The sequence below is a fragment of the Tachysurus fulvidraco genome, chromosome 25 (genome assembly GCF_022655615.1).
Source record: "Tachysurus fulvidraco isolate hzauxx_2018 chromosome 25, HZAU_PFXX_2.0, whole genome shotgun sequence".
Lineage (NCBI taxonomy): Eukaryota > Metazoa > Chordata > Actinopteri > Siluriformes > Bagridae > Tachysurus > Tachysurus fulvidraco.
This window is the reverse complement of record NC_062542.1, coordinates 15510573-15536088: the sequence shown is the minus strand read 5'-3', so window position 1 is coordinate 15536088 and position 25516 is coordinate 15510573. Positions and strand designations below refer to the sequence as shown.

Here is a 25516-nt window from a genome sequence, read left to right as displayed (position 1 = left end):
ATTTATCTATCTATCTATCTATCTATCTATCTATCTATCTATCTATCTATCTATCTATCTATTTATTTCTCCCTCCTTAATGTAGTATTGTCATTAGTAGAAACACTTGACCACATACTGTGTAAATATCAATGTCTGTATCTAACATTTCAAAGGCTTATGTGACACTCACAAAATAAGTTTTCTTGAAATTATTATTTTTGTTTCCTTTCCTTCTATTGCAATGGTATTGATTTTATTGTTTATTTAATAGAATACTAATGAGAGATTACGGGAAAAAACACTATGATGTACTTCATCAATTGGACACAGGGTGGCAGTAACCACGAACAGTGTTACACTGAGATAATTAGCGGTGCAGAGCAAAATGAGCGCATAATCCGTGTTACTGGAGAATGAGCAACAGTTATCCTGCGTCGCTGATTTCTCAGGAATATTTCTGATATTTTCAGGTTAGTTACAAACCTTTTATGTGACTACAGATCAGTTTATCAGCTAATATGAATCTCCAGTGATGTGTATTCTGTGAGCTAATAGTATGTCACACGTGTAGACAGTTAAAATGTAACGGTGCGCAGTGGTGAAAATGGCGGCCGATGTCCGCATATTGTTTATTTTCTTCGTTAATTATGGCTCCGAAGCATTTGTGGGTTATTTCAGTGTGTGTGGAAAACAGCTATGTGTGTAGTGCAATGTTAAAAGTGTAAAAGGTTCATTTGAATGTACAACATAACACCAGTTATGGCTGCGGCCTTGTTTATGGGCGCACACACGTTAATGTTATAGTGATACAGATTCAGATCATAGAACTGGGCGCCAAGTTATGAGACATATGTGTATTATTGAAGTTTGGGTTCTTATACAGTAAATGTAACACATTTTAACTGCAAATGGAATTTATTCTGTTGTATAAAGTGAAAAAGGATAAACGTGATTGATGTTAGGCCAAAAATTCAAAGAGTTTAAAGAGAAAATGTTTGTTTTTGGTTTCATACAAATGTTTGAGTTAATGTTTGTAAAATGTGTGAGGCATTTATGTGAAAGTAAACCTTTTGAAGAATATAAGGCAATTGTTATCCAAATGTGGATATAACCTGTGCTTCAATACAAAGCAGACAAAAATAACAGAAAATGATTCATGATTGCAGATGCAAAGTTAAAATGAAGTTGAAAATAAAGATAATCCGTGTTACTGGGGAATGAGCAACAGTTGTCCTGCGTCGCTGATTTCTCAGGAATATTTCTGATATTTTCAGTTTCAGGATTATCTATATATCTGCCAGCGGGGACCTAGCAGGGACCCGCTACACTTACATTAAAACCTGACAGTGAAGTGGATTGTCTGGTCGTTCTCATCTTTCCTGAGCTTCTTCATTATGTCTGCTTTGTTCATTTCTCTTTGGATTTTGTCAACAATTAGACAGTGATTTTGTTCCCTGAATCTAGCGATAAAGCCTCCCATTAAAACTCCTGTAGTTACCTGAAAGTGCTGCAGGGCCGTGGTGGCTCCGACAGTTTGCACTCATGTGAACAGACTACAGTAGGTGGCGCCGAAAGTTTGCGCTCATGTGAACAGGACACACTTGTTTAGACACTGATGTGAATCGTACCTGTGCAGCGAGTCCTCATTCAGTGGGAGGAGCTTGAATACGGGGAGGGAGGTGTGAGTGTTGACCCGCTTTATGACTAATATATACGCATGCACAAATAAAAAAATCCCATTCTGAGCACAAACTGAACACAAAATCTTTATTGCTCTGCTCATAATGGCGCCACGATCATCCACATACATCAGACTTGAAGTCGTGTACTTTCAAATGAATGAGGGACTTGATCCTATCAACTTCAGACAAAATACAAGTCCTGCTATGACGTTAGCGACTGTTGTAAACATTATATATGGGATCTACAGAATTGTACGCAGATGGTTTTTCTAGCTGTCGTACAAAAGCAGAACCTGGGTCGTGTTCCCTTGGTTTTCATCTTCCCTCTGTCTAAACCACACAAACTGCTCGAGCTACTGGCACAAAACACACCTGTGCAGGTCGTCCTGGTTCAGCGGGCGGAGTCTAAACACCGCGGTCTGATTGGACGAAGATTTTCCGCCTACCACCGACAGCCAGCAGAACCATGAACGTGACACAACGCGACTTCTCGTCTAGCTGTAACCTTACAGACAGCGTAAAAGCAACTGAGACCGAAGTGAAGTCACAACGCCATCAAACATGGTTTTGTCTCGAACACCTTCCTGTCAATAAACTCATGTCTCACTTCTGTACCCTTGTGTTTGTGTCCCTGAATATGATCAACATGTACATTTGTCAATAAACTCATGTCTCCCTGGTGTACCATTGTGTTTGTGTCTTTCTTTTCTTCTCCTTTCTCACCTATCGCTCTCACGTCTTTTCTACGTGCCGTTACACGTGTCGTAAACGTCCGCTCTAGTCTGAACTGTGAGACCGTGTCAGATGTGGAAAAGTGACGCTGACACTAAGCCTTTCTGTCCTTCATCTGAACCTCACACACTGTTTGAGACGCTGCCTCAAAGCGTCCTGATGCAAAGCGCAGGGTTTAAACACTGGTGTGTGATTGGACAGGACGACAGCAGTCTGATTTAGGGAAGGGACTGAATGAAAATGGGGAAGAAGAAGAAACAAGGTGGAGTTGGACTGAGATTAGCATTGGGTTGGTCCTACAATGCGACGTTAAGAAGAAGTGTGGTGTTACTGCAACAGCCAGAACTCACCTTGTCCTCTGGGACAAAACAAGACAGACTTTTGTTCTATTTATTTATTTATTTATTTATTTATTTATTTATTTATTTATTTATTTATTCATTTGTTTGTTTCTTTGATTTATCTATCTATCTATCTATCTATCTATCTATCTATTTCTTTATTTATTTCTCCCTCCTTTATGTAGTATTGTCATTCGTAGAAACACTTGACCACATACTGTGTAAATATCAGTGTCTGTATCTAACATTTCAAAGGCTTACATTAAAACCTGACAGTGAAGTGGATTGTCTGGTCGTTCTCATCTTTCCTGAGCTTCTTCATTATGTCTGCTTTGTTCATTTCTCTTTGGATTTTGTCAACAATTAGACAGTGATTTTGTTCCCTGAATCTAGCGATAAAGCCTCCCATTAAAACTCCTGTAGTTACCTGAAAGTGCTGCAGGGCCGTGGTGGCTCCGACAGTTTGCGCTCATGTGAACAGACTACAGTAGGTGGCGCCGAAAGTTTGCGCTCATGTGAACAGGACACACTTGTTGAGACACTGATGTGAATCGTACCTGTGCAACGAGTCCTCATTCAGTGGGAGGAGCTTGAATACGGGGAGGGAGGTGTGAGTGTTGACCCGCTTTATGACTAATATATACGCATGCACAAATAAAAAAATCACATTCTGAGCACAAACTGAACACAAAATCTTTATTGCTCTGCTCATAATGGCTCCACGATCATCCACATACATCAGACTTGAAGTCGTGTACTTTCAAATGAATGAGGGACTTGATCCTATCAACTTCAGACAAAATACAAGTCCTGCTATGACGTTAGCGACTGTTGTAAACTTTATATATGGGATCTACAGAATTGTACGCAGATGGTTTTTCTAGCTGTCGTACAAAAGCAGAACCTGGGTCGTGTTCCCTTGGTTTTCATCTTCCCTCTGTCTAAACCACACAAACTCCTCGAGCTACTGGCACAAAACACACCTGTGCAGGTCGTCCTGGTTCAGCGGGCGGAGTCTAAACACCGCGGTCTGATTGGACGAAGATTTTCCGCCTTCCACCGACAGCCAGCAGAACCATGAACGTGACACAACGCGACTTCTCGTCTAGCTGTAACCTTACAGACAACGTAAAAGCAACTGAGACCGAAGTGAAGTCACAACGCCATCAAACATGGTTTTGTCTCGAACACGTTCCTGTCAATAAACTCATGTCTCACTTCTGTACCCTTGTGTTTGTGTCCCTGAATATGATCAACATGTACATTTGTCAATAAACTCATGTCTCCCTGGTGTACCATTGTGTTTGTGTCTTTCTTTTCTTCTCCTTTCTCACCTATCGCTCTCACGTCTTTTCTACGTGCCGTTACACGTGTCGTAAACGTCCGCTCTAGTCTGAACTGTGAGACCGTGTCAGATGTGGAGAAGTGACGCTGACAGTAAACCTTTCTGTCCTTTATCTGAACCTCACACACTGTTTGAGACGCTGCCTCAAAGCGTCCTGATGCAAAGCGCAGGGTTTAAACACTGGTGTGTGATTGGACAGGACGACAGCAATCTGATTTAGGGAAGGGACTGAATGAAAATGGGGAAGAAGAAGAAACAAGGTGGAGTTGGACTGAAAACAGCGTTGGGTTTGTACTACAATACGACGTTAAGAAGTGCGGTGTTACTGCAACAGCCAGAACTCACCTCGTCCTCTGGGACAAAACAAGACAGACTCTTGTTCTATTTATTTATTTATTTATTTATTCATTCATTCATTCATTTGTATTTATTTATTTATGTTTGTTTGTTTGTTTGATTTATCTATCTATCTATCTAGTTATTTATTTATTTCTCCCTCCTTTATGTAGTATTGTCATTAGTAGAAACACTTGACCACATACTGTGTAAATATCAGTGTCTGTATCTAACATTTCAAAGGCTTACATTAAAATCTGACAGTGAAGTGGATTGTCTGGTCGTTCTCATCTTTCCTGAGCTTCTTCATTATGTCTGCTTTGTTCATTTCTCTTTGGATTTTGTCAACAATTAGACAGTGATTTTGTTCCCTGAATCTAGCGATAAAGCCTCCCATTAAAACTCCTGTAGTTACCTGAAAGTGCTGCAGGGCCGTGGTGGCTCCGACAGTTTGCGCTCATGTGAACAGACTACAGTAGGTGGCGCCAAAAGTTTGCGCTCATGTGAACAGGACACACTTGTTGAGACACTGATGTGAATCGTACCTGTGCAGCGAGTCCTCATTCAGTGGGAGGAGCTTGAATACGGGGAGGGAGGTGTGAGTGTTGACCCGCTTTATGACTAATATATACGCATGCACAAATAAAAAAATCACATTCTGAGCACAAACTGAACACAAAATCTTTATTGCTCTGCTCATAATGGCTCCACGATCATCCACATACATCAGACTTGAAGTCGTGTACTTTCAAATGAATGAGGGACTTGATCCTATCAACTTCAGACAAAATACAAGTCCTGCTATGACGTTAGCGACTGTTGTAAACATTATATATGGGATCTACAGAATTGTACGCAGATGGTTTTTCTAGCTGTCGTACAAAAGCAGAACCCGGGTCGTGTTCCCTTGGTTTTCATCTTCCCTCTGTCTAAACCACACAAACTCCTCGAGCTACTGGCACAAAACACACCTGTGCAGGTCGTCCTGGTTCAGCGGGCGGAGTCTAAACACCGCGGTCTGATTGGACGAAGATTTTCCGCCTTCCACCGACAGCCAGCAGAACCATGAACGTGACACAACGCGACTTCTCGTCTAGCTGTAACCTTACAGACAACGTAAAAGCAACTGAGACCGAAGTGAAGTCACAACGCCATCAAACATGGTTTTGTCTCGAACACGTTCCTGTCAATAAACTCATGTCTCACTTCTGTACCCTTGTGTTTGTGTCCCTGAATATGATCAACATGTACATTTGTCAATAAACTCATGTCTCCCTGGTGTACCATTGTGTTTGTGTCTTTCTTTTCTTCTCCTTTCTCACCTGTCACTCTCACGTCTTTTCTACGTGCCGTTACACGTGTCGTAAACGTCCGCTGTAGTCTGAACTGTGAGACCGTGTCAGACGTGGAAAAGTGACGCTGACAGTAAACCTTTCTGTCCTTTATCTGAACCTCACACACTGTTTGAGACGCTGCCTCAAAGCGTCCTGATGCAAAGCGCAGGGTTTAAACACTGGTGTGTGATTGGACAGGACGACAGCAATCTGATTTAGGGAAGGGACTGAATGAAAATGGGGAAGAAGAAGAAACAAGGTGGAGTTGGACTGAAAACAGCGTTGGGTTTGTACTACAATACGACGTTAAGAAGTGCGGTGTTACTGCAACAGCCAGAACTCACCTCGTCCTCTGGGACAAAACAAGACAGACTCTTGTTCTATTTATTTATTTATTCATTCATTCATTCATTTGTATTTATTTATTTATGTTTGTTTGTTTGTTTGATTTATCTATCTATTTCTTTATTTATTTCTCCCTCCTTTATGTAGTATTGTCATTAGTAGAAACACTTGACCACATACTGTGTAAATATCAGTGTCTGTATCTAACATTTCAAAGGCTTACATTAAAACCTGACAGTGAAGTGGATTGTCTGGTCGTTCTCATCTTTCCTGAGCTTCTTCATTATGTCTGCTTTGTTCATTTCTCTTTGGATTTTGTCAACAATTAGACAGTGATTTTGTTCCCTGAATCTAGCGATAAAGCCTCCCATTAAAACTCCTGTAGTTACCTGAAAGTGCTGCAGGGCCGTGGTGGCTCCGACAGTTTGCGCTCATGTGAACAGACTACAGTAGGTGGCGCCGAAAGTTTGCGCTCATGTGAACAGGACACACTTGTTGAGACACTGATGTGAATCGTACCTGTGCAACGAGTCCTCATTCAGTGGGAGGAGCTTGAATACGGGGAGGGAGGTGTGAGTGTTGACCCGCTTTATGACTAATATATACGCATGCACAAATAAAAAAATCACATTCTGAGCACAAACTGAACACAAAATCTTTATTGCTCTGCTCATAATGGCTCCACGATCATCCACATACATCAGACTTGAAGTCGTGTACTTTCAAATGAATGAGGGACTTGATCCTATCAACTTCAGACAAAATACAAGTCCTGCTATGACGTTAGCGACTGTTGTAAACTTTATATATGGGATCTACAGAATTGTACGCAGATGGTTTTTCTAGCTGTCGTACAAAAGCAGAACCTGGGTCGTGTTCCCTTGGTTTTCATCTTCCCTCTGTCTAAACCACACAAACTCCTCGAGCTACTGGCACAAAACACACCTGTGCAGGTCGTCCTGGTTCAGCGGGCGGAGTCTAAACACCGCGGTCTGATTGGACGAAGATTTTCCGCCTTCCACCGACAGCCAGCAGAACCATGAACGTGACACAACGCGACTTCTCGTCTAGCTGTAACCTTACAGACAACGTAAAAGCAACTGAGACCGAAGTGAAGTCACAACGCCATCAAACATGGTTTTGTCTCGAACACGTTCCTGTCAATAAACTCATGTCTCACTTCTGTACCCTTGTGTTTGTGTCCCTGAATATGATCAACATGTACATTTGTCAATAAACTCATGTCTCCCTGGTGTACCATTGTGTTTGTGTCTTTCTTTTCTTCTCCTTTCTCACCTATCGCTCTCACGTCTTTTCTACGTGCCGTTACACGTGTCGTAAACGTCCGCTCTAGTCTGAACTGTGAGACCGTGTCAGATGTGGAGAAGTGACGCTGACAGTAAACCTTTCTGTCCTTTATCTGAACCTCACACACTGTTTGAGACGCTGCCTCAAAGCGTCCTGATGCAAAGCGCAGGGTTTAAACACTGGTGTGTGATTGGACAGGACGACAGCAATCTGATTTAGGGAAGGGACTGAATGAAAATGGGGAAGAAGAAGAAACAAGGTGGAGTTGGACTGAAAACAGCATTGGGTTTGTACTACAATATGACGTTAAGAAGTGCGGTGTTACTGCAACAGCCAGAACTCACCTCGTCCTCTGGGACAAAACAAGACAGACTCTTGTTCTATTTATTTATTTATTTATTTATTCATTCATTCATTCATTTGTATTTATTTATTTATGTTTGTTTGTTTGTTTGATTTATCTATCTATCTATCTAGTTATTTATTTATTTCTCCCTCCTTTATGTAGTATTGTCATTAGTAGAAACACTTGACCACATACTGTGTAAATATCAGTGTCTGTATCTAACATTTCAAAGGCTTACATTAAAATCTGACAGTGAAGTGGATTGTCTGGTCGTTCTCATCTTTCCTGAGCTTCTTCATTATGTCTGCTTTGTTCATTTCTCTTTGGATTTTGTCAACAATTAGACAGTGATTTTGTTCCCTGAATCTAGCGATAAAGCCTCCCATTAAAACTCCTGTAGTTACCTGAAAGTGCTGCAGGGCCGTGGTGGCTCCGACAGTTTGCGCTCATGTGAACAGACTACAGTAGGTGGCGCCAAAAGTTTGCGCTCATGTGAACAGGACACACTTGTTGAGACACTGATGTGAATCGTACCTGTGCAGCGAGTCCTCATTCAGTGGGAGGAGCTTGAATACGGGGAGGGAGGTGTGAGTGTTGACCCGCTTTATGACTAATATATACGCATGCACAAATAAAAAAATCACATTCTGAGCACAAACTGAACACAAAATCTTTATTGCTCTGCTCATAATGGCTCCACGATCATCCACATACATCAGACTTGAAGTCGTGTACTTTCAAATGAATGAGGGACTTGATCCTATCAACTTCAGACAAAATACAAGTCCTGCTATGACGTTAGCGACTGTTGTAAACATTATATATGGGATCTACAGAATTGTACGCAGATGGTTTTTCTAGCTGTCGTACAAAAGCAGAACCCGGGTCGTGTTCCCTTGGTTTTCATCTTCCCTCTGTCTAAACCACACAAACTCCTCGAGCTACTGGCACAAAACACACCTGTGCAGGTCGTCCTGGTTCAGCGGGCGGAGTCTAAACACCGCGGTCTGATTGGACGAAGATTTTCCGCCTTCCACCGACAGCCAGCAGAACCATGAACGTGACACAACGCGACTTCTCGTCTAGCTGTAACCTTACAGACAACGTAAAAGCAACTGAGACCGAAGTGAAGTCACAACGCCATCAAACATAGTTTTGTCTCGAACACGTTCCTGTCAATAAACTCATGTCTCACTTCTGTACCCTTGTGTTTGTGTCCCTGAATATGATCAACATGTACATTTGTCAATAAACTCATGTCTCCCTGGTGTACCATTGTGTTTGTGTCTTTCTTTTCTTCTCCTTTCTCACCTATCGCTCTCACGTCTTTTCTACGTGCCGTTACACGTGTCGTAAACGTCCGCTCTAGTCTGAACTGTGAGACCGTGTCAGACGTGGAGAAGTGACGCTGACAGTAAACCTTTCTGTCCTTCATCTGAACCTCACACACTGTTTGAGACGCTGCCTCAAAGCGTCCTGATGCAAAGCGCAGGGTTTAAACACTGGTGTGTGATTGGACAGGACGACAGCAGTCTGATTTAGGGAAGGGACTGAATGAAAATGGGGAAAAAGAAGAAACAAGGTGGAGTTGGACTGAGAACAGCGTTGGGTTTGTACTACAATACGACGTTAAGAAGAAGTGTGGTGTTACTGCAACAGCCAGAACTCACCTCGTCCTCTGGGACAAAACAAGACAGACTCTTGTTCTATTTATTTATTTATTTATTTATTCATTCATTCATTCATTTGTATTTATTTATTTATTTATGTTTGTTTGTTTGTTTGATTTATCTATCTATCTATCTATTTCTTTATTTATTTCTCCCTCCTTTATGTAGTATTGTCATTAGTAGAAACACTTGACCACATACTGTGTAAATATCAGTGTCTGTATCTAACATTTCAAAGGCTTACATTAAAACCTGACAGTGAAGTGGATTGTCTGGTCGTTCTCATCTTTCCTGAGCTTCTTCATTATGTCTGCTTTGTTCATTTCTCTTTGGATTTTGTCAACAATTAGACAGTGATTTTGTTCCCTGAATCTAGCGATAAAGCCTCCCATTAAAACTCCTGTAGTTACCTGAAAGTGCTGCAGGGCCGTGGTGGCTCCGACAGTTTGCGCTCATGTGAACAGACTACAGTAGGTGGCGCCGAAAGTTTGCGCTCATGTGAACAGGACACACTTGTTGAGACACTGATGTGAATCGTACCTGTGCAACGAGTCCTCATTCAGTGGGAGGAGCTTGAATACGGGGAGGGAGGTGTGAGTGTTGACCCGCTTTATGACTAATATATACGCATGCACAAATAAAAAAATCCCATTCTGAGCACAAACTGAACACAAAATCTTTATTGCTCTGCTCATAATGGCTCCACGATCATCCACATACATCAGACTTGAAGTCGTGTACTTTCAAATGAATGAGGGACTTGATCCTATCAACTTCAGACAAAATACAAGTCCTGCTATGACGTTAGCGACTGTTGTAAACATTATATATGGGATCTACAGAATTGTACGCAGATGGTTTTTCTAGCTGTCGTACAAAAGCAGAACCCGGGTCGTGTTCCCTTGGTTTTCATCTTCCCTCTGTCTAAACCACACAAACTGCTCGAGCTACTGGCACAAAACACACCTGTGCAGGTCGTCCAGGTTCAGCGGGCGGAGTCTAAACACCGCGGTCTGATTGGACGAAGATTTTCCGCCTACCACCGACAGCCAGCAGAACCATGAACGTGACACAACGCGACTTCTCGTCTCGCTGTAACCTTACAGACAACGTAAAAGCAACTGAGACCGAAGTGAAGTCACAACGCCATCAAACATGGTTTTGTCTCGAACACGTTCCTGTCAATAAACTCATGTCTCACTTCTGTACCCTTGTGTTTGTGTCCCTGAATATGATCAACATGTACATTTGTCAATAAACTCATGTCTCCCTGGTGTACCATTGTGTTTGTGTCTTTCTTTTCTTCTCCTTTCTCACCTATCGCTCTCACGTCTTTTCTACGTGCCGTTACACGTGTCGTAAACGTCCGCTCTAGTCTGAACCGTGAGACCGTGTCAGATGTGGAGAAGTGACGCTGACAGTAAACCTTTCTGTCCTTCATCTGAACCTCACACACTGTTTGAGACGCTGCCTCAAAGCGTCCTGATGCAAAGCGCAGGGTTTAAACACTGGTGTGTGATTGGACAGGACGACAGCAGTCTGATTTAGGGAAGGGACTGAATGAAAATGGGGAAAAAGAAGAAACAAGGTGGAGTTGGACTGAGAACAGCGTTGGGTTTGTACTACAATACGACGTTAAGAAGAAGTGTGGTGTTACTGCAACAGCCAGAACTCACCTCGTCCTCTGGGACAAAACAAGACAGACTCTTGTTCTATTTATTTATTTATTTATTTATTCATTCATTCATTCATTTGTATTTATTTATTTATTTATGTTTGTTTGTTTGTTTGATTTATCTATCTATCTATCTATTTCTTTATTTATTTCTCCCTCCTTTATGTAGTATTGTCATTAGTAGAAACACTTGACCACATACTGTGTAAATATCAGTGTCTGTATCTAACATTTCAAAGGCTTACATTAAAACCTGACAGTGAAGTGGATTGTCTGGTCGTTCTCATCTTTCCTGAGCTTCTTCATTATGTCTGCTTTGTTCATTTCTCTTTGGATTTTGTCAACAATTAGTGATTTTGTTCCCTGAATCTAGCGATAAAGCCTCCCATTAAAACTCCTGTAGTTACCTGAAAGTGCTGCAGGGCCGTGGTGGCTCCGACAGTTTGCGCTCATGTGAACAGACTACAGTAGGTGGCGCCGAAAGTTTGCGCTCATGTGAACAGGACACACTTGTTGAGACACTGATGTGAATCGTACCTGTGCAACGAGTCCTCATTCAGTGGGAGGAGCTTGAATACGGGGAGGGAGGTGTGAGTGTTGACCCGCTTTATGACTAATATATACGCATGCACAAATAAAAAAATCCCATTCTGAGCACAAACTGAACACAAAATCTTTATTGCTCTGCTCATAATGGCTCCACGATCATCCACATACATCAGACTTGAAGTCGTGTACTTTCAAATGAATGAGGGACTTGATCCTATCAACTTCAGACAAAATACAAGTCCTGCTATGACGTTAGCGACTGTTGTAAACTTTATATATGGGATCTACAGAATTGTACGCAGATGGTTTTTCTAGCTGTCGTACAAAAGCAGAACCCGGGTCGTGTTCCCTTGGTTTTCATCTTCCCTCTGTCTAAACCACACAAACTGCTCGAGCTACTGGCACAAAACACACCTGTGCAGGTCGTCCTGGTTCAGCGGGCGGAGTCTAAACACCGCGGTCTGATTGGACGAAGATTTTCCGCCTACCACCGACAGCCAGCAGAACAATGAACGTGACACAACGCGACTTCTCGTCTAGCTGTAACCTTACAGACAACGTAAAAGCAACTGAGACCGAAGTGACGTCACAACGCCATCAAACATGGTTTTGTCTCGAACACGTTCCTGTCAATAAACTCATGTCTCACTTCTGTACCCTTGTGTTTGTGTCCCTGAATATGATCAACATGTACATTTGTCAATAAACTCATGTCTCCCTGGTGTACCATTGTGTTTGTGTCTTTCTTTTCTTCTCCTTTCTCACCTATCGCTCTCACGTCTTTTCTACGTGCCGTTACACGTGTCGTAAACGTCCGCTCTAGTCTGAACCGTGAGACCGTGTCAGACGTGGAGAAGTGACGCTGACAGTAAACCTTTCTGTCCTTCATCTGAACCTCACACACTGTTTGAGACGCTGCCTCAAAGCGTCCTGATGCAAAGCGCAGGGTTTAAACACTGGTGTGTGATTGGACAGGACGACAGCAGTCTGATTTAGGGAAGGGACTGAATGAAAATGGGGAAGAAGAAGAAACAAGGTGGAGTTGGACTGAAAACAACGTTGGGTTTGTACTACAATACGACGTTAAGAAGTGCGGTGTTACTGCAACAGCCAGAACTCACCTCGTCCTCTGGGACAAAACAAGACAGACTCTTGTTCTATTTATTTATTTATTTATTCATTCATTCATTCATTCATTTGTATTTATTTATTTATTTATGTTTGTTTGTTTGTTTGATTTATCTATCTATCTATCTATCTATTTATTTATTTCTCCCTCCTTTATGTAGTATTGTCATTAGTAGAAACACTTGACCACATACTGTGTAAATATCAGTGTCTGTATCTAACATTTCAAAGGCTTACATTAAAATCTGACAGTGAAGTGGATTGTCTGGTCGTTCTCATCTTTCCTGAGCTTCTTCATTATGTCTGCTTTGTTCATTTCTCTTTGGATTTTGTCAACAATTAGACAGTGATTTTGTTCCCTGAATCTAGCGATAAAGCCTCCCATTAAAACTCCTGTAGTTACCTGAAAGTGCTGCAGGGCCGTGGTGGCTCCGACAGTTTGCGCTCATGTGAACAGACTACAATAGGTGGCGCCGAAAGTTTGCGCTCATGTGAACAGGACACACTTGTTGAGACACTGATGTGAATCGTACCTGTGCAACGAGTCCTCATTCAGTGGGAGGAGCTTGAATACGGGGAGGGAGGTGTGAGTGTTGACCCGCTTTATGACTAATATATACGCATGCACAAATAAAAAAATCCCATTCTGAGCACAAACTGAACACAAAATCTTTATTGCTCTGCTCATAATGGCGCCACGATCATCCACATACATCAGACTTGAAGTCGTGTACTTTCAAATGAATGAGGGACTTGATCCTATCAACTTCAGACAAAATACAAGTCCTGCTATGACGTTAGCGACTGTTGTAAACTTTATATATGGGATCTACAGAATTGTACGCAGATGGTTTTTCTAGCTGTCGTACAAAAGCAGAACCTGGGTCGTGTTTGAACATGTTACAATGTTAAAAGTCTTGTATTCCTCTGTCAATGAATGTTATTTATTTATTTGTTTGTTTGTTTGTTTATTTGTTAATTCATTTATTAATTACTTCGTTTATTTGTTTGTTTATTTATTTGTTTATTTATCTACTTAATTTGTTTCTAGTGCTTAAAGAATTGTCTACACTTTGTATGTATTTCTCTTATGAACGTGTTGCACTGATAAAACTTTTGATTTTTTTTCTTCTTCTTTATGAAGTTTATTTGATCGTCTTCTTTCCCATTTTCTCCTTTTTAATATTATTCATAGAACCCGGATGTGATTATGTGCCTTTCTGACCAATCGCATAGTTTTTATGATTCGTCCCAGTTGCCTGCGTCATCACTAAGAAGTGCCCTAGGTAGGGTGTATAAGAGTAAAGGCGCCATTAGCACGTGCACCTAGTGCCCTACATGTCTATAGACAACGGTTTAGAACACAGCCTTGTTGTACCGCCGCCTCGCGAAGGTTTAGAGCCGTCAAGTCTACGACTGTTACAGAGAGACGAACAAAGTAGAATAAAATGTTTTCCCTGAGGTAAAGAGCTTCGAGCTGTTACTGAACACACGGATAACATGAGTGATAGTTAGCTAAGCTAGCTAAGTTATGCTATGCTATTAGCTGTTCTCAGATCAGATATAGATGCTGAGTTTAAAATAGAGTCGTTTTTATAACAAACTGTCTTACAGTAATATAATAATCTTCTTTACTGCGTCACTGTATATTCTTCTATATTCTATATACTTCTTCGTCTGTATATTAAAGTCACCTTTTTGTTGTTTTAGAGTTTTGAAGTCAGTAAAATCTCTGACATGCAGGGCGTTTTCACACCAGGGCAAAGCTCCAGATATGGCTGAAGGTAAAGTCTGTCTGTGTCTGTCTCTCTGTATCTGTCTCTCTGTATCTGTCTCTGTCTCTCTGTATCTGTCTGTCTGTATCTGTCTCTCTTTTTCTCTGTCTGTATCTGTCTTTATCTGTCTGTCCTTCTATCTGTCTGTCTCTGTCTCTCTTTCTCTCTGTCTGTATCTGTCTCTCTGTCTGTCTCTGTCTGTCCTTCTATCTGTCTGTATCTGTCTGTCTCTCTGTCTGTCTGTCTGTCTGTATCTGTCTCTCTTTCTCTCTGTCTGTATCTGTCTTTATCTGTCTGTCCTTCTATCTGTCTGTCTCTGTCTCTCTTTCTGTCTGTATCTGTCTTTATCTGTCTGTCCTTCTATCTGTCTGTCTCTGTCTGTCCTTCTATCTGTCTGTCTCTGTCTGTCCTTCTATCTGTTTGTGTCTGTCTGTCTCTGTCTGTCTCTGTCTGTCTCTCTGTCTGTCTCTGTCTGTCTGTCTCTGTCTCTCTGTCTGTCTGTCTGTCTGTCTCTCTGTCTCCCTCTATCTGTCTGTCTGTCTCTCTGTCTGTCTGCCTCCATCTGTCTGTCTGTCTCTATCTGTCTGTCTCCCTCTGTCTGTCTGCCTCTATCTGTCTCTCTGTCTGTCTCTCTCTCTCTCTCTGTCTCTCTCTCTCTCGCAATGAAATTAGTTTGAATTTATTTGTTTTAAAGCAATTTTCACTAATGAAATTTGACAACAATTTGTTATTTATAATAGAATGACAGTTTTTATCCATTAATAGTTGCATCGCCTGTGAAGCTGTCATTGTTTATTTTAGCTACAATGACGCTGTCCCTCATCTGCCTCTCTTTTATCTGTCCTACAGTTACTTAATAAGACAAAAACAAGATCATTGAAAAACATTGTCATGTTACAGAGAAAACACACTGATCTGTCAGAAAGGTTTTCAAACTAACAGCTGTACCTGACTGACGCTGGAGACTCCTTCCAGAAATGTGTGAAATGTGAAACGGGGAAAAAAAATCAAAACACACATGTTTTTAATTGAGCCTAAATTTCTGTGTCCTTACAGGAAACGCACACTTGCTTGTGACCAATGGTGTGTTGTTGGTAAAATTAAACTCGTCTCGCTTGTCTAATCAGCCCTTAATTGACTCTGAAGGCTTCCTAAAGCATCTTCATTTCTCATCTTTTGTCTTTCTCTTTACTCGTCTTCCACACGGATCTTTTTCTTTACCTCTCTCTAGAGTTCATTCTTTGTTTTCTTTAATACATCTGCTGTATTTCAGTATTTAATGAACGTTCTCTCTGTGGCTTTTTCCTCTATGGTGGCGTTTCATATTGTCTCAATAGTGAAACTCCCTCGAGGTTTAATGCAACTCGTAATTTTGCACTTTGTTTGGAGAGATTTAAATGCGATTTTTATTTCCTTCGTGCACAATCATTCACAGTAGAACAGTTAGGGCATTTTTCAACTCTCTGTGTCCTAGAACTAAAATAGAATAAAACCAGACCAAGAATAAAAATGTATTTAAAAAGGGAAAATGTACCTGTATACTTCAATTACATTTCTATTTAAATTCTATTCTATTTTGTTTTTGTAATTTTTTTTTATTATTATTTATTTTTTTTGTGGATTGCATTTTGATGAACATTTTTCAAAATGTGATTTATGGCCACTTTAGGAAATTATTATTATTATTATTATTATTAATAATAATAATAATAATATAATCCATTCTGTAGCAGGACTTTTATTTTGTAGCCGGCGAGCCTTACAGCGATTGAAGCCGTTAAGCTGATTGAGACGATATGAGCGAACACTGTGCTTGTGCATGCAGCCGTCTGCAGCATGTTTTAGCTGTTGTCCATAAACTAACTGCTTCCTCCATACATCTTTTCCCACTCAGTACGCAATCGGCTGCGGCAGATCGTCGGAGCGTCGACCAACTGGAAGTACGTCCGAGTGAACAGTAGTCTTAAACATGTAGCATCGTGTGTTTTGCTGACGACGAACTTCTCTTGAATGGTTTCTTGGTGCAGAGATCATCAGCAAGCCCTGGCAGAGAGAATGTCCCTGAGTAAACACCTCGCTAACAGTCAGGAGGAGCTTCCTGCCAAGAGCATGAAGGAGAGCGAGATCGAGGTGCATCTTCCGTTAGGGACGCAGCCGTCGCTCCGTGAGAAATACCTCAACTTCCACAACAGCGTCAGGTCAGCAGACGTCTGTACACCTGAACACTGTAGCACCTGCTCTATGGAGTCGGTTTGGAGTTTATATTAAACTTAATAGCAGCGTAGCTGAGAAATTTGTTGTAAAATCACTCTGATTTTTCCCCCACTTCAAAAAGGTTTGGTCGGATTTTGGAGGATCTTGACAGTTTAGCAGGTACAAAAAAAAAAAACTAAAGCCAGAAATTAAAATATTTTACGGATGAATTGTCATTATTCTGTTCAGCATTACATGTTGTTGTTTTTTTTCTCTTCTTCCCTACTTCAGTGCTCATCTGTTACTCTCACACCTGGAATAAAGAGCTGGAGAGGTCGCCTCTGTCCATCGTCACCGCTCTGGTGGACAAAATCGGTAAGCGCAGGCTTATTATTATTTTAACACGCTGCTCTTATAAAGGCGTAATAACGACAATTATATCAATGTAATGTCACTATATTGTGTCCTAGACATGCGCAGGAACATAATCTACCCAGACTGCGATATCAAGTTCACAGGTCACGTGACGTGGGTGGGGAAGACGTCGATCGAGGCCAAGATGCACATGACCCAGGTCTGTAAGCCCGAGCGGCAGGTCAGACATCGTTACCCGACTTAATAGCCTTTCTTCTGCGTATGAGCTCAGAGTGAAATCCGACACCGCTTGAGTTTTTCTACAATTATCTGCTTTCACACTTCAAGTGGCATTAAAAAGTGCCGTCACATGAGGTCGAGGTGGGAAATATAGATCTAGAGGAGAGTCCTGGTGTCTAGTCCTGCATCACTGATGAGAATAAATCCACAATGTCTCCACAGTTCCACGATGGAGTTTACACACCAGTGTTAGACGCCACGTTTGTGATGGTCGCTCGAGATCCAGAAAATAAAAGGTAGAACATCACGAAATGACAATTTATTTCTTTTCTCTTCACACATCAGTCGAACAGTTTATTAATCACGTCACCTGCTTTAGGGCAGCGTTTGTGAACCCACTGAAACTGGAGAAGCCGGAGGAGGAGAAGATTTTCCAACAAGGAGAGAGTAAGGGTCTAATCTGTGTAATATGTTGTGTCGTATGTGTGTGTGTGTGTGTGTTTGTCTGTCATTTAAAATAATGTCGTTTGCTTGTTCAGTTAACAAGACGAGGCGTGTGGAGCTGAGCACTTCATCTCTACTCAAGGTGGCTCCTACAGCGGAAGAGAGGACGCTCATACACAGCCTGTTCCTCAACACACTCGACACCAAGTACGACACACACACACACACACACAGTGAGACCGTGAAATGCTATGTATAACTTTACTCGTGCGATTGAGTTTATTTCCTTGCATAAATGTATAAAAATGACCTCAGATTATCTAAACACCACACAACAATTAATCATATCTTTTTTAAAGTTTAAGGGGTGCCAATAATTCTGAAGCTGGCTGTAGGTTCGTTTTAACGATCATGGGTTCATTAGGCTCGTGGTTTAGATTCCGAGTCGTTTGTGTTTATTTTTCTGCGCATTAAAAATGTTCCACGCTTTATTTCAGACTTTGTGCTGAAGAAAAAGTGACACCTTCGGGGGTTATTTGTCCAGCTCTAGACAGTAACAGACTAAATCCTCAGACATCCCAGTAAAACCAGTCCACTCTTTATCCCCTGTTTAACTTGTGTTTGTATAAAACCATTTCATTTCACAAATCTTTATATAAAACCTCACTTCTGTTGTATGGTCCATTGTGACGGTGAATGTTTACAGAAAACCGGAGCCTTGATTATTACCTTTATTTTAGGCCTGAGCCTTGTGTTTGTTTGTTTGTTTGTTTGTTTATTTATTCGATCACGTATGAAAGAAAAATCGGGGACACAGTGGCTTAGTGGTTAGCACGTTTGCCTCACACCTCCAGGGTTGGGGGTTCCATTCCCACCTCCGCCTTGTGTGTGTGGAGTTTGCATGTTCTCCCCGTGCCTCGGGGGTTTCCTCCGGGTACTCCGGTTTCCTCCCCCGGTCCAAAGACATGCATGGTAGGTTGATTGGCATCTCTGGAAAATTGTCCGTAGAGTGTGAGTGTGAGTGTGAGTGTGAGTGTGTGTGTGTGTGTGTGTGAGTGAATGAGTGTGTGTGTGCCCTGCGATGGGTTGGCACTCCGTCCAGGGTGTATCCTGCCTCGATGCCCGAAGACGCCTGAGGCTCCCCGTGACCCGAGGTAGTTTGGATAAGCGGTAGAAAATGAGTGAATGAATGAAGAGTGAGTGAGCGACGCTGAAACAAATTTCCACTGAGATCATGAATGTTTTTTCTGTCCTCTATAGAACTGTTAGCTTCCGGGGTCGAATCCTTCCCCCCAACTCCATGTGGATGGAGGACGCTAAGCTGAAAGGTTTAGAGATCTGCCACCCACAGGTCAGCCCCAACACACTGTCTAAAGAACACATGATCACTTGCATGAAGCTTTTATTGTGTGTGTGTGTGTGTGTGTGTGTGTGTGTGTGTGTGTGTGTGTGTGTGATCCAGGAGAGAAACATCTTCAATCGGATATTCGGTGGTTTCCTGATGAGGAAGGCGTACGAGCTGGGCTGGGCCAACGCCTGTACATTTGCGTAGGATTCATGTCTATTCTGATCTTTTCACACACAGTTACTCGGTGATCCGTGTTGTGTTTACGTTCGCTTTGCTGTGTGTATCACAGCGGATGCAGGCCGGTTCTCGTAGCGGTGGATGACATCATGTTCCGTAAGCCGGTGGAGATCGGCTCTCTTCTGCTGTTGTCATCACAGGTAGAAAATTAAAAAAAACTCCATCCGAAATAATCGACAGCGGAGACACAGTCGCCGCCTCGAACTTCATTTTTTTTTCGATAGCACCTCCAGGTGTTTTATTCCTCTTACACCACAGCAATGTGACCACAGTAAAAGTTTATACTCATTATTAATGTGGTGGATTTTTCTGAACACCATCCGTGAATCAGCTAGTGAGAAACTACAGCTACTGACCGTTACAAAGCACTGACACTGGAGACTCCCTCCTCTTTGTACAAAATCATTCTCTTCATTAAGTGATTACAGTTTTCTTTGTTAAGGAACAACACTTTTTTTAAAAGTCTTTTTATTATCGGTTCTCGTGAATGAACCGTTGCTATAGAAACGGTGATACATTGAACAATTGCATTAATGTAATGCGTTTTTTTTTTTTTAGTTTTTTTTTTTTAGAAATTTTAATGCTGTTAACTGGTTTGCACTAAATAATGATTTTTTTTTTTCTTCAGGTGTGTTACACTGAAGGACACTATGTTCAGGTCAGAGTTCACACCGAGGTGCTCGATCCTTTGACCCGGCAGCACAGCACCACCAACGTCTTTCACTTCACCTTCCAAGTGGAGAAGCAAGTTCCAGCTGTAGTACCGCAGAGTTATGGAGGTTTGACGGCTTTTTTTTTATTTTTATTTTTTTACGATCTCTATAACGATGCTGCATTTATTTACACTACATGATGTAATACAAATGAATAATATAAATGTCTCCTGCAGAGTCCATGCTCTACCTGGATGGGAAAAGACACTTTGATGAGACAATAAAGAATCAGTGAAGATCATTCTGCGTACCATCTGACCGTAGAGGAGGATTTCTTACACTGTAACGCAATGAAACAACAAGAAGAACAAAAGAAATATAACTGCACTTTTTCACTGGGGATGTTAATGTTCTGTTGTTTATGTGCATGTACTTGTTTTGTTCATTTATAAATATAGATCAAAATATCCAAATGAAATTATTTATACTCAGTAACGTTGAACATATTCTACATTTTTTTCGAAACCGGCTTTCGCTACAGGAGTGTATTAGACTGTGGACTATTGACTGTGTCTATTGCACTTATTATTCAGACATTAGGAGACATTTAGTACTTTATTTCACCTTATGGAAATGCTCCAGAGCGTTTAGCAATATTTCAGCCACAAGATTGACAGAAGGATTTAGCACAAATGCTTTAATCCTTGAGATATTTCTTGTGGTTGTTATAGGGTTGTTGTCTTGTCAGTAAATCACAATACAGTTTGTTAGCAACCAGGAATTAATTAACGGACTAAAACATGATAGCTAGCAATCAACAGAAGGAACAAAGCAAGAAAGCAGTAGATTTAATTCATGCATGTGGACCAGCGATGCCAGAAAACATAAACTCTTAAGTGCACTTATTCATTATTATGAGAATAACCTTATTTTCATCTGGAAGTGTAAAACATGATAAACTGAATGTTTCACATCACATGTAGGTCAGCTCTGTTCAAGCAAACAAACATGACTGAAATTCGTTTCTTGTTTGGTTTTGCCATAACACAGACATTTGTATTTTTTGTGTTTCTTATTTTAATAAAGTCGAATCATATATTTATTGTGCTTGTTATGTTTACTTATAAGATGCAGATATGTAGACTAGTGGTTAAGGTGCTTACTAATCCGAAGGTTGTGAGTTTGATTCCCACATCGATAAAATAAAATAAAAGAAGGACAGTGGTGCCTCAACTGGTTAAGGCTCTGGGTTGTGGATCGGGGTTCAAGCCCCAGAATAACCAAGCTGCCACTGCTGGGCCCTTGAGCCCTCAACCCTCCCTGCTTCAGGGGTGCTGTATCATAGCTGCCCCCGCACTCTGACCCCAACCTCCCGTGTCAGGGTATGTGAAGAAAAGTATTCCACTGTGCTGTAATGTATATGTGGCGATAATAAAGGCTTCTATGCCCCCCATTCTTCTATACCAGGCTGCTGCTGGGCCCCTGAGCAAGGCCCTTAACATTTAATTGCTCAGTTGTATAAAAATGAGCTAAAATGTAAGTTGCACTGGATATAAGGGTGTCTGCTAAATGTAATGGTAATGTAGACGGGCATCGAACACACAACCCTGGAAATGTGACATAAACAGTTGGTACCAAAATAAGAAACACTTCAGTGTGAAAGCAGTAAATCACCAAATTAACTGTTTAATTGTTTCCTCAATCACTGAGGAACTGGAGATGACGTAAGCAGATCTAGACCATTATCTCCTGTCGTGTGTCAAACACCTGAAGTGTTAAAATGTATTAAAAGCGAAATAAAGAAGGCCAAACACGAACTATACTATCAATAAGTTTACTATTATAAACGTTATGACGAAATACTCCTTTAAATATAATAAGAATAATCGTGTGTAGTTCGGATAAAGCGGTAGAAAATGAGTGAGTGAGTGTTTACGATAAAAAAAACTTTTTTTCTTGAAAGGCAACCCTCCAGAACGTGATTTTCCTCTACACGGCAACCCAGTTGAACTCTCGCGATATTACCGTGCAGGGCTGCGTGTGGCTCAGTATGGCAGCTGTAGTGCTAACACAATGCCGAAGACGAGCTGCTCGGTGTTATGGAGCCGTTCACAGTGTTTTAACGACACGGTCACAGGGTCAGTAAACACAAGTGTACTGTGTCTGTTGTTTTATACACAAATGTACAGACGTTTATTTACCGAACAGAGCTGTTTTAAAGCAGACAAATGAAGGGGGGTGTTGTGAAAAAACCCCTCAGACATTTTAGTCCTGAAGGAAATCTGCTTTTAATCCTGTAAACTTTTATTATTAACATTTAATATTGTGTGTAGTTTGGGGTCTGAATGTATATAATATATAAATATATGTAAATAAGTGTCTTTATTTGTTTGTATGTGTATATTGTGTCTGGTGTTAAAACTTATGTCACTTTATTATTATTATTATTATTATTATTATTATTATTATTATTATTATATACTCATTTACTCCATTTTTTAATACCTTACTTGTGCCTGGAATATGTGTATACTATTATAAAATAAATAAATAAATATGTATGTATGTATATATAAGACCAGGCTTTAAAAAAAGGTGTCAGGAAACCAGACTTCCGGTTTGGAAGACTTGTTTGTGTTGTCCTCTACATGATGAACATGACCAATGCAGCCTCTCAGACTGCTCTAACTCCTACCTCTAGTGTTTACTCTTACAGCCATGCTACGGTTAGTATCAGCTCATTATTATGCAAAGTACTGATATCCCAGGATGAGAGTTTAATTTACCTGCTTGGTATTAAACCGTAGCATTTTGTTTTGTAAGCTGGTGCAGAATTGTTTAAAGGTTTGTTTTTTGTGTAAATGCAGGAGTCAGACAGAAGTCCAGTGCCGTACAGTACGTGTCCCGGCCTGATCTCCCCAAACTGGCGTACCGTAGAGTGAAGGGAAAGAGTCCAGGTGTGATGTTCCTGCCTGGCTACGGCTCCAACATGAACGGACCAAAAGCAGAAGCTCTAGAGGAATTCTGCAGGTCTTTAGGTCATTCGTATTTGAGGTAAACACACTTTAATCTCACGTCTCGTAACTCGCTTGTTCACGTTATGTAACTCGGGTGTATTAACAGATTAACAGAATTTCTCATAACTGTGATGAGGAGTTTGGTCACAGCGATCAAGGCACTGGGTTCCTAATCAGAAGGTCAGGGTTCAAGCCCACAAGCTGCTGAGACATCGACGTTGGGTCCTTGAGCAAGGCCCTTAACCACACCTGCTCCAGGGTCGCCGCAAGATGGCTGACCCTGCGCTCTGACCCGAGGCTCAAAATAGCCTGGGATATGCGAAAATTAGGGGAGAAGTTAAGAGAGTTTGACTCCTAACCCTAAGGTTGTGGGTTCGAGTCTCGGACCGGCAATACCACGACTAAGGTGCCCTCGAGCAAGGCACCAAACCTCCCGCTGGTAGCAGTGACTCCACCGTGTCATTGATTATTTGTCTATAACAACACGCCCCCGATGTTTTATTCCTCACACGGATAAATCGACGTCGATGCTGTTTCTGTGCTCGTGTAGGTTTGATTATTCCGGTCACGGAGCCTCAGAAGGTGTTTTCTCAGAGGGAACGATTGGAAGCTGGAAGAAGGACGTTCTCTTTATGATGGATGAAGTTGCAGAAGGACCTCAGGTGAAGTGATAACTGTTTATTAGTGACGGTAGTCTAATCAGTCGGTAGAAGCTCAGTTGCTCCGAGTTTGTTTTTTCTTTGTAATTTATATTTTATTCTGATTTCTTTTTCCTAGAAAACTGTTTTTTTTACTGAAGGATAGAAAAAAAAATCACTTCTATAGAAATAACGATGTAACAGCAATACTGCCATAACTCATGTTGCACTTTACAAGGACATTAAATAACTAAGAATAGACCGTTTCTTTCCCCACCTCACCGGTGTGATTAAATATGACCTTAATAAATAAGCCGAATCAGCAGGGAGAATGTCCGATCCGTCAACACTTACTAATTCAGTCATTTTCCACAGGAGCTTTAAACGATTTGGGTTTAAAACGATTGGTTTCAGTGCAGATGACTGACGCTGATGGTGCGGTAATTTGTTAATCTTTTTTATTTCTTTTTAATTCATTCATTTATTTATTTATGCTGCAGATTCTTGTGGGCTCCAGCATGGGCGGCTGGCTGATGCTGCTCGCCGCTATCGCGCGCCCCGAGAAGACCAAAGCCCTGGTGGGCATTTCAACAGCAGCCGATCATTTCGTCACTGAGTTTAAATCACTTCCTCTACAGGTAAGAGACGTTTTTGCTACGTGACATGAACAACACCAGAAAAACAGTCGTGTTTCAAGAGACATATTTGCACTTATGTCGTGGGATAAGATAAAAATATTGAAACTAAAATACGACTTTCTGACTACATCCTCAAACGAAACGTGGGGAAAAACCGCACCGTTATTTCTACAGAACTTTCTGTTTGTGACTTTAGACCTGCAGATGAAAAGTCCAGGATGCAGAATAAACTTTTTGACTCGGTTGCTCGATTCTTAAGAAATGAGAAGAAAGAGCAACTTGACTATCGGATCCACTCTTTTCCAGAGATCGACGTTAATTAATGCCTTGTTTATTTATTTCTCTGTACATCAGACAAGAAAGGAGTTTGAAGAACAGGGCGCGTGGAAGTTCCCGACCAAACTCAATGAGGAAGGTGTGTACACTGTTAGCATGGACTTGCTGAAGGAAGCAGAGAACCACTGCGTGCTACAGAGCCCCATCCCCATCACGTGCCCCGTGCGCCTCATCCACGGCCTGAAGGACGAAGACGTGCCCTGGCACATCTCCTTGCAGGTTGCTGAGCGAGTGCTGAGCAACGACGTGGACGTCATCCTCCGGCGCCAAGGGCAGCACCACATGACTGACAAGGATGACATCAAGCTCATGGTGTACACCATCGATGACCTCATCGACAAGCTGACCACGATGGCATAACGGCCAGAACGACAACCAGCCAAAACTTCCCGAGACAACCTGTTTCCTTAGTGCCTTCATTTACTGGCTCATTTTTTGTTTGTTTGTTTGTTTTTCCTTTCCGTTTACACTGTCATCAGATTAGAGTCTGATCTAAAGCTGCTGCTCTTTTTGACTGTATTATTCTCCTGGTTCATTACCGCAGACACCAGTGCCTTCTTTACCACATCATGTTAACCAAATAAATCTTGTTCTAGTCATTGTGACACACTGTGATTTGTTTCTGTGATTTCATCCAGTTGACTCTCCACAGATGACCTTTTGATTCAGATTTCATCTCCACTTTGTCCTGTGTGTCTGATGTCTGTATTGAGCCTCTCGCTCCACTCCAGGAATTACTCGGGTGTTTATTAACATGCGATTAGGACACGGTGTGTGCAGCGAGCCGTGACCCGCTCGCCAGCCGCGACGCTTCAGCTCATTCCACAACTACCAGAGTGACCTTTCAGCCAGTCACCGATGACACGCAAT

General features: G+C 41.5%; 2 protein-coding genes across 8 annotated transcripts; both read left to right on the top strand.

The window, feature by feature from the left end:
* The first annotated feature begins 321 nt into the window (after positions 1-321).
* Positions 322-21115, top strand: LOC113661359 (acyl-coenzyme A thioesterase 9, mitochondrial). 7 transcript variants are annotated; one of them, XM_027175474.2, is made up of 16 exons: positions 434-452; positions 14484-14557; positions 15605-15631; positions 16443-16488; positions 16576-16746; positions 16884-16921; positions 17033-17116; positions 17212-17315; positions 17558-17631; positions 17715-17782; positions 17875-17986; positions 19040-19130; positions 19242-19327; positions 19417-19504; positions 19993-20143; positions 20254-21115. In XM_027175474.2, exons 2-16 carry the CDS (start codon positions 14548-14550, stop codon positions 20310-20312), a joined length of 1209 nt encoding a protein of 402 aa, XP_027031275.1. In that variant the 5' UTR covers positions 434-452; positions 14484-14547; the 3' UTR covers positions 20313-21115. The 7 variants fall into 7 exon arrangements, with proteins under 7 accessions (XP_027031318.1, XP_027031286.1, XP_027031297.1 ...); XM_027175454.2 differs by lacking the exon at positions 434-452 and adding an exon at positions 14075-14235; XM_027175485.2 differs by lacking the exon at positions 15605-15631 and having other exon boundaries at positions 370-452.
* An 883-nt stretch (positions 21116-21998) lies between these two features.
* On the top strand, positions 21999-25251 carry abhd10b (abhydrolase domain containing 10, depalmitoylase b). The gene is made up of 5 exons (XM_027170224.2): positions 21999-22155; positions 22885-23071; positions 23585-23696; positions 24173-24310; positions 24665-25251. The coding sequence occupies exons 1-5, from the start codon at positions 22068-22070 to the stop codon at positions 25004-25006; spliced, it is 867 nt and encodes a 288-aa protein (XP_027026025.1). The 5' UTR covers positions 21999-22067; the 3' UTR covers positions 25007-25251.
* Positions 25252-25516: the final 265 nt, after the last annotated feature.

What these genes read in the sequence shown, in the direction of transcription:
- LOC113661359 (XM_027175454.2), top strand. An exon ending in CTCAACACACTCGACACCAA is followed by an intron (nt 17,987 to 19,039) that starts GTACGACACACA and finishes TGTCCTCTATAG; the next exon opens with AACTGTTAGCTTCCGGGGTC. An exon ending in AGTACCGCAGAGTTATGGAG is followed by an intron (nt 20,144 to 20,253) that starts GTTTGACGGCTT and finishes TGTCTCCTGCAG; the next exon opens with AGTCCATGCTCTACCTGGAT.
- abhd10b (XM_027170224.2), top strand. Translation starts at nt 22,068, where the DNA reads ATGGCAGCTGTAGTGCTAACACAATGCCGAAGACGAGCTGCTCGGTGT. An exon ending in TTAGGTCATTCGTATTTGAG is followed by an intron (nt 23,072 to 23,584) that starts GTAAACACACTT and finishes GTGCTCGTGTAG; the next exon opens with GTTTGATTATTCCGGTCACG. An exon ending in AAGTTGCAGAAGGACCTCAG is followed by an intron (nt 23,697 to 24,172) that starts GTGAAGTGATAA and finishes TTTATGCTGCAG; the next exon opens with ATTCTTGTGGGCTCCAGCAT.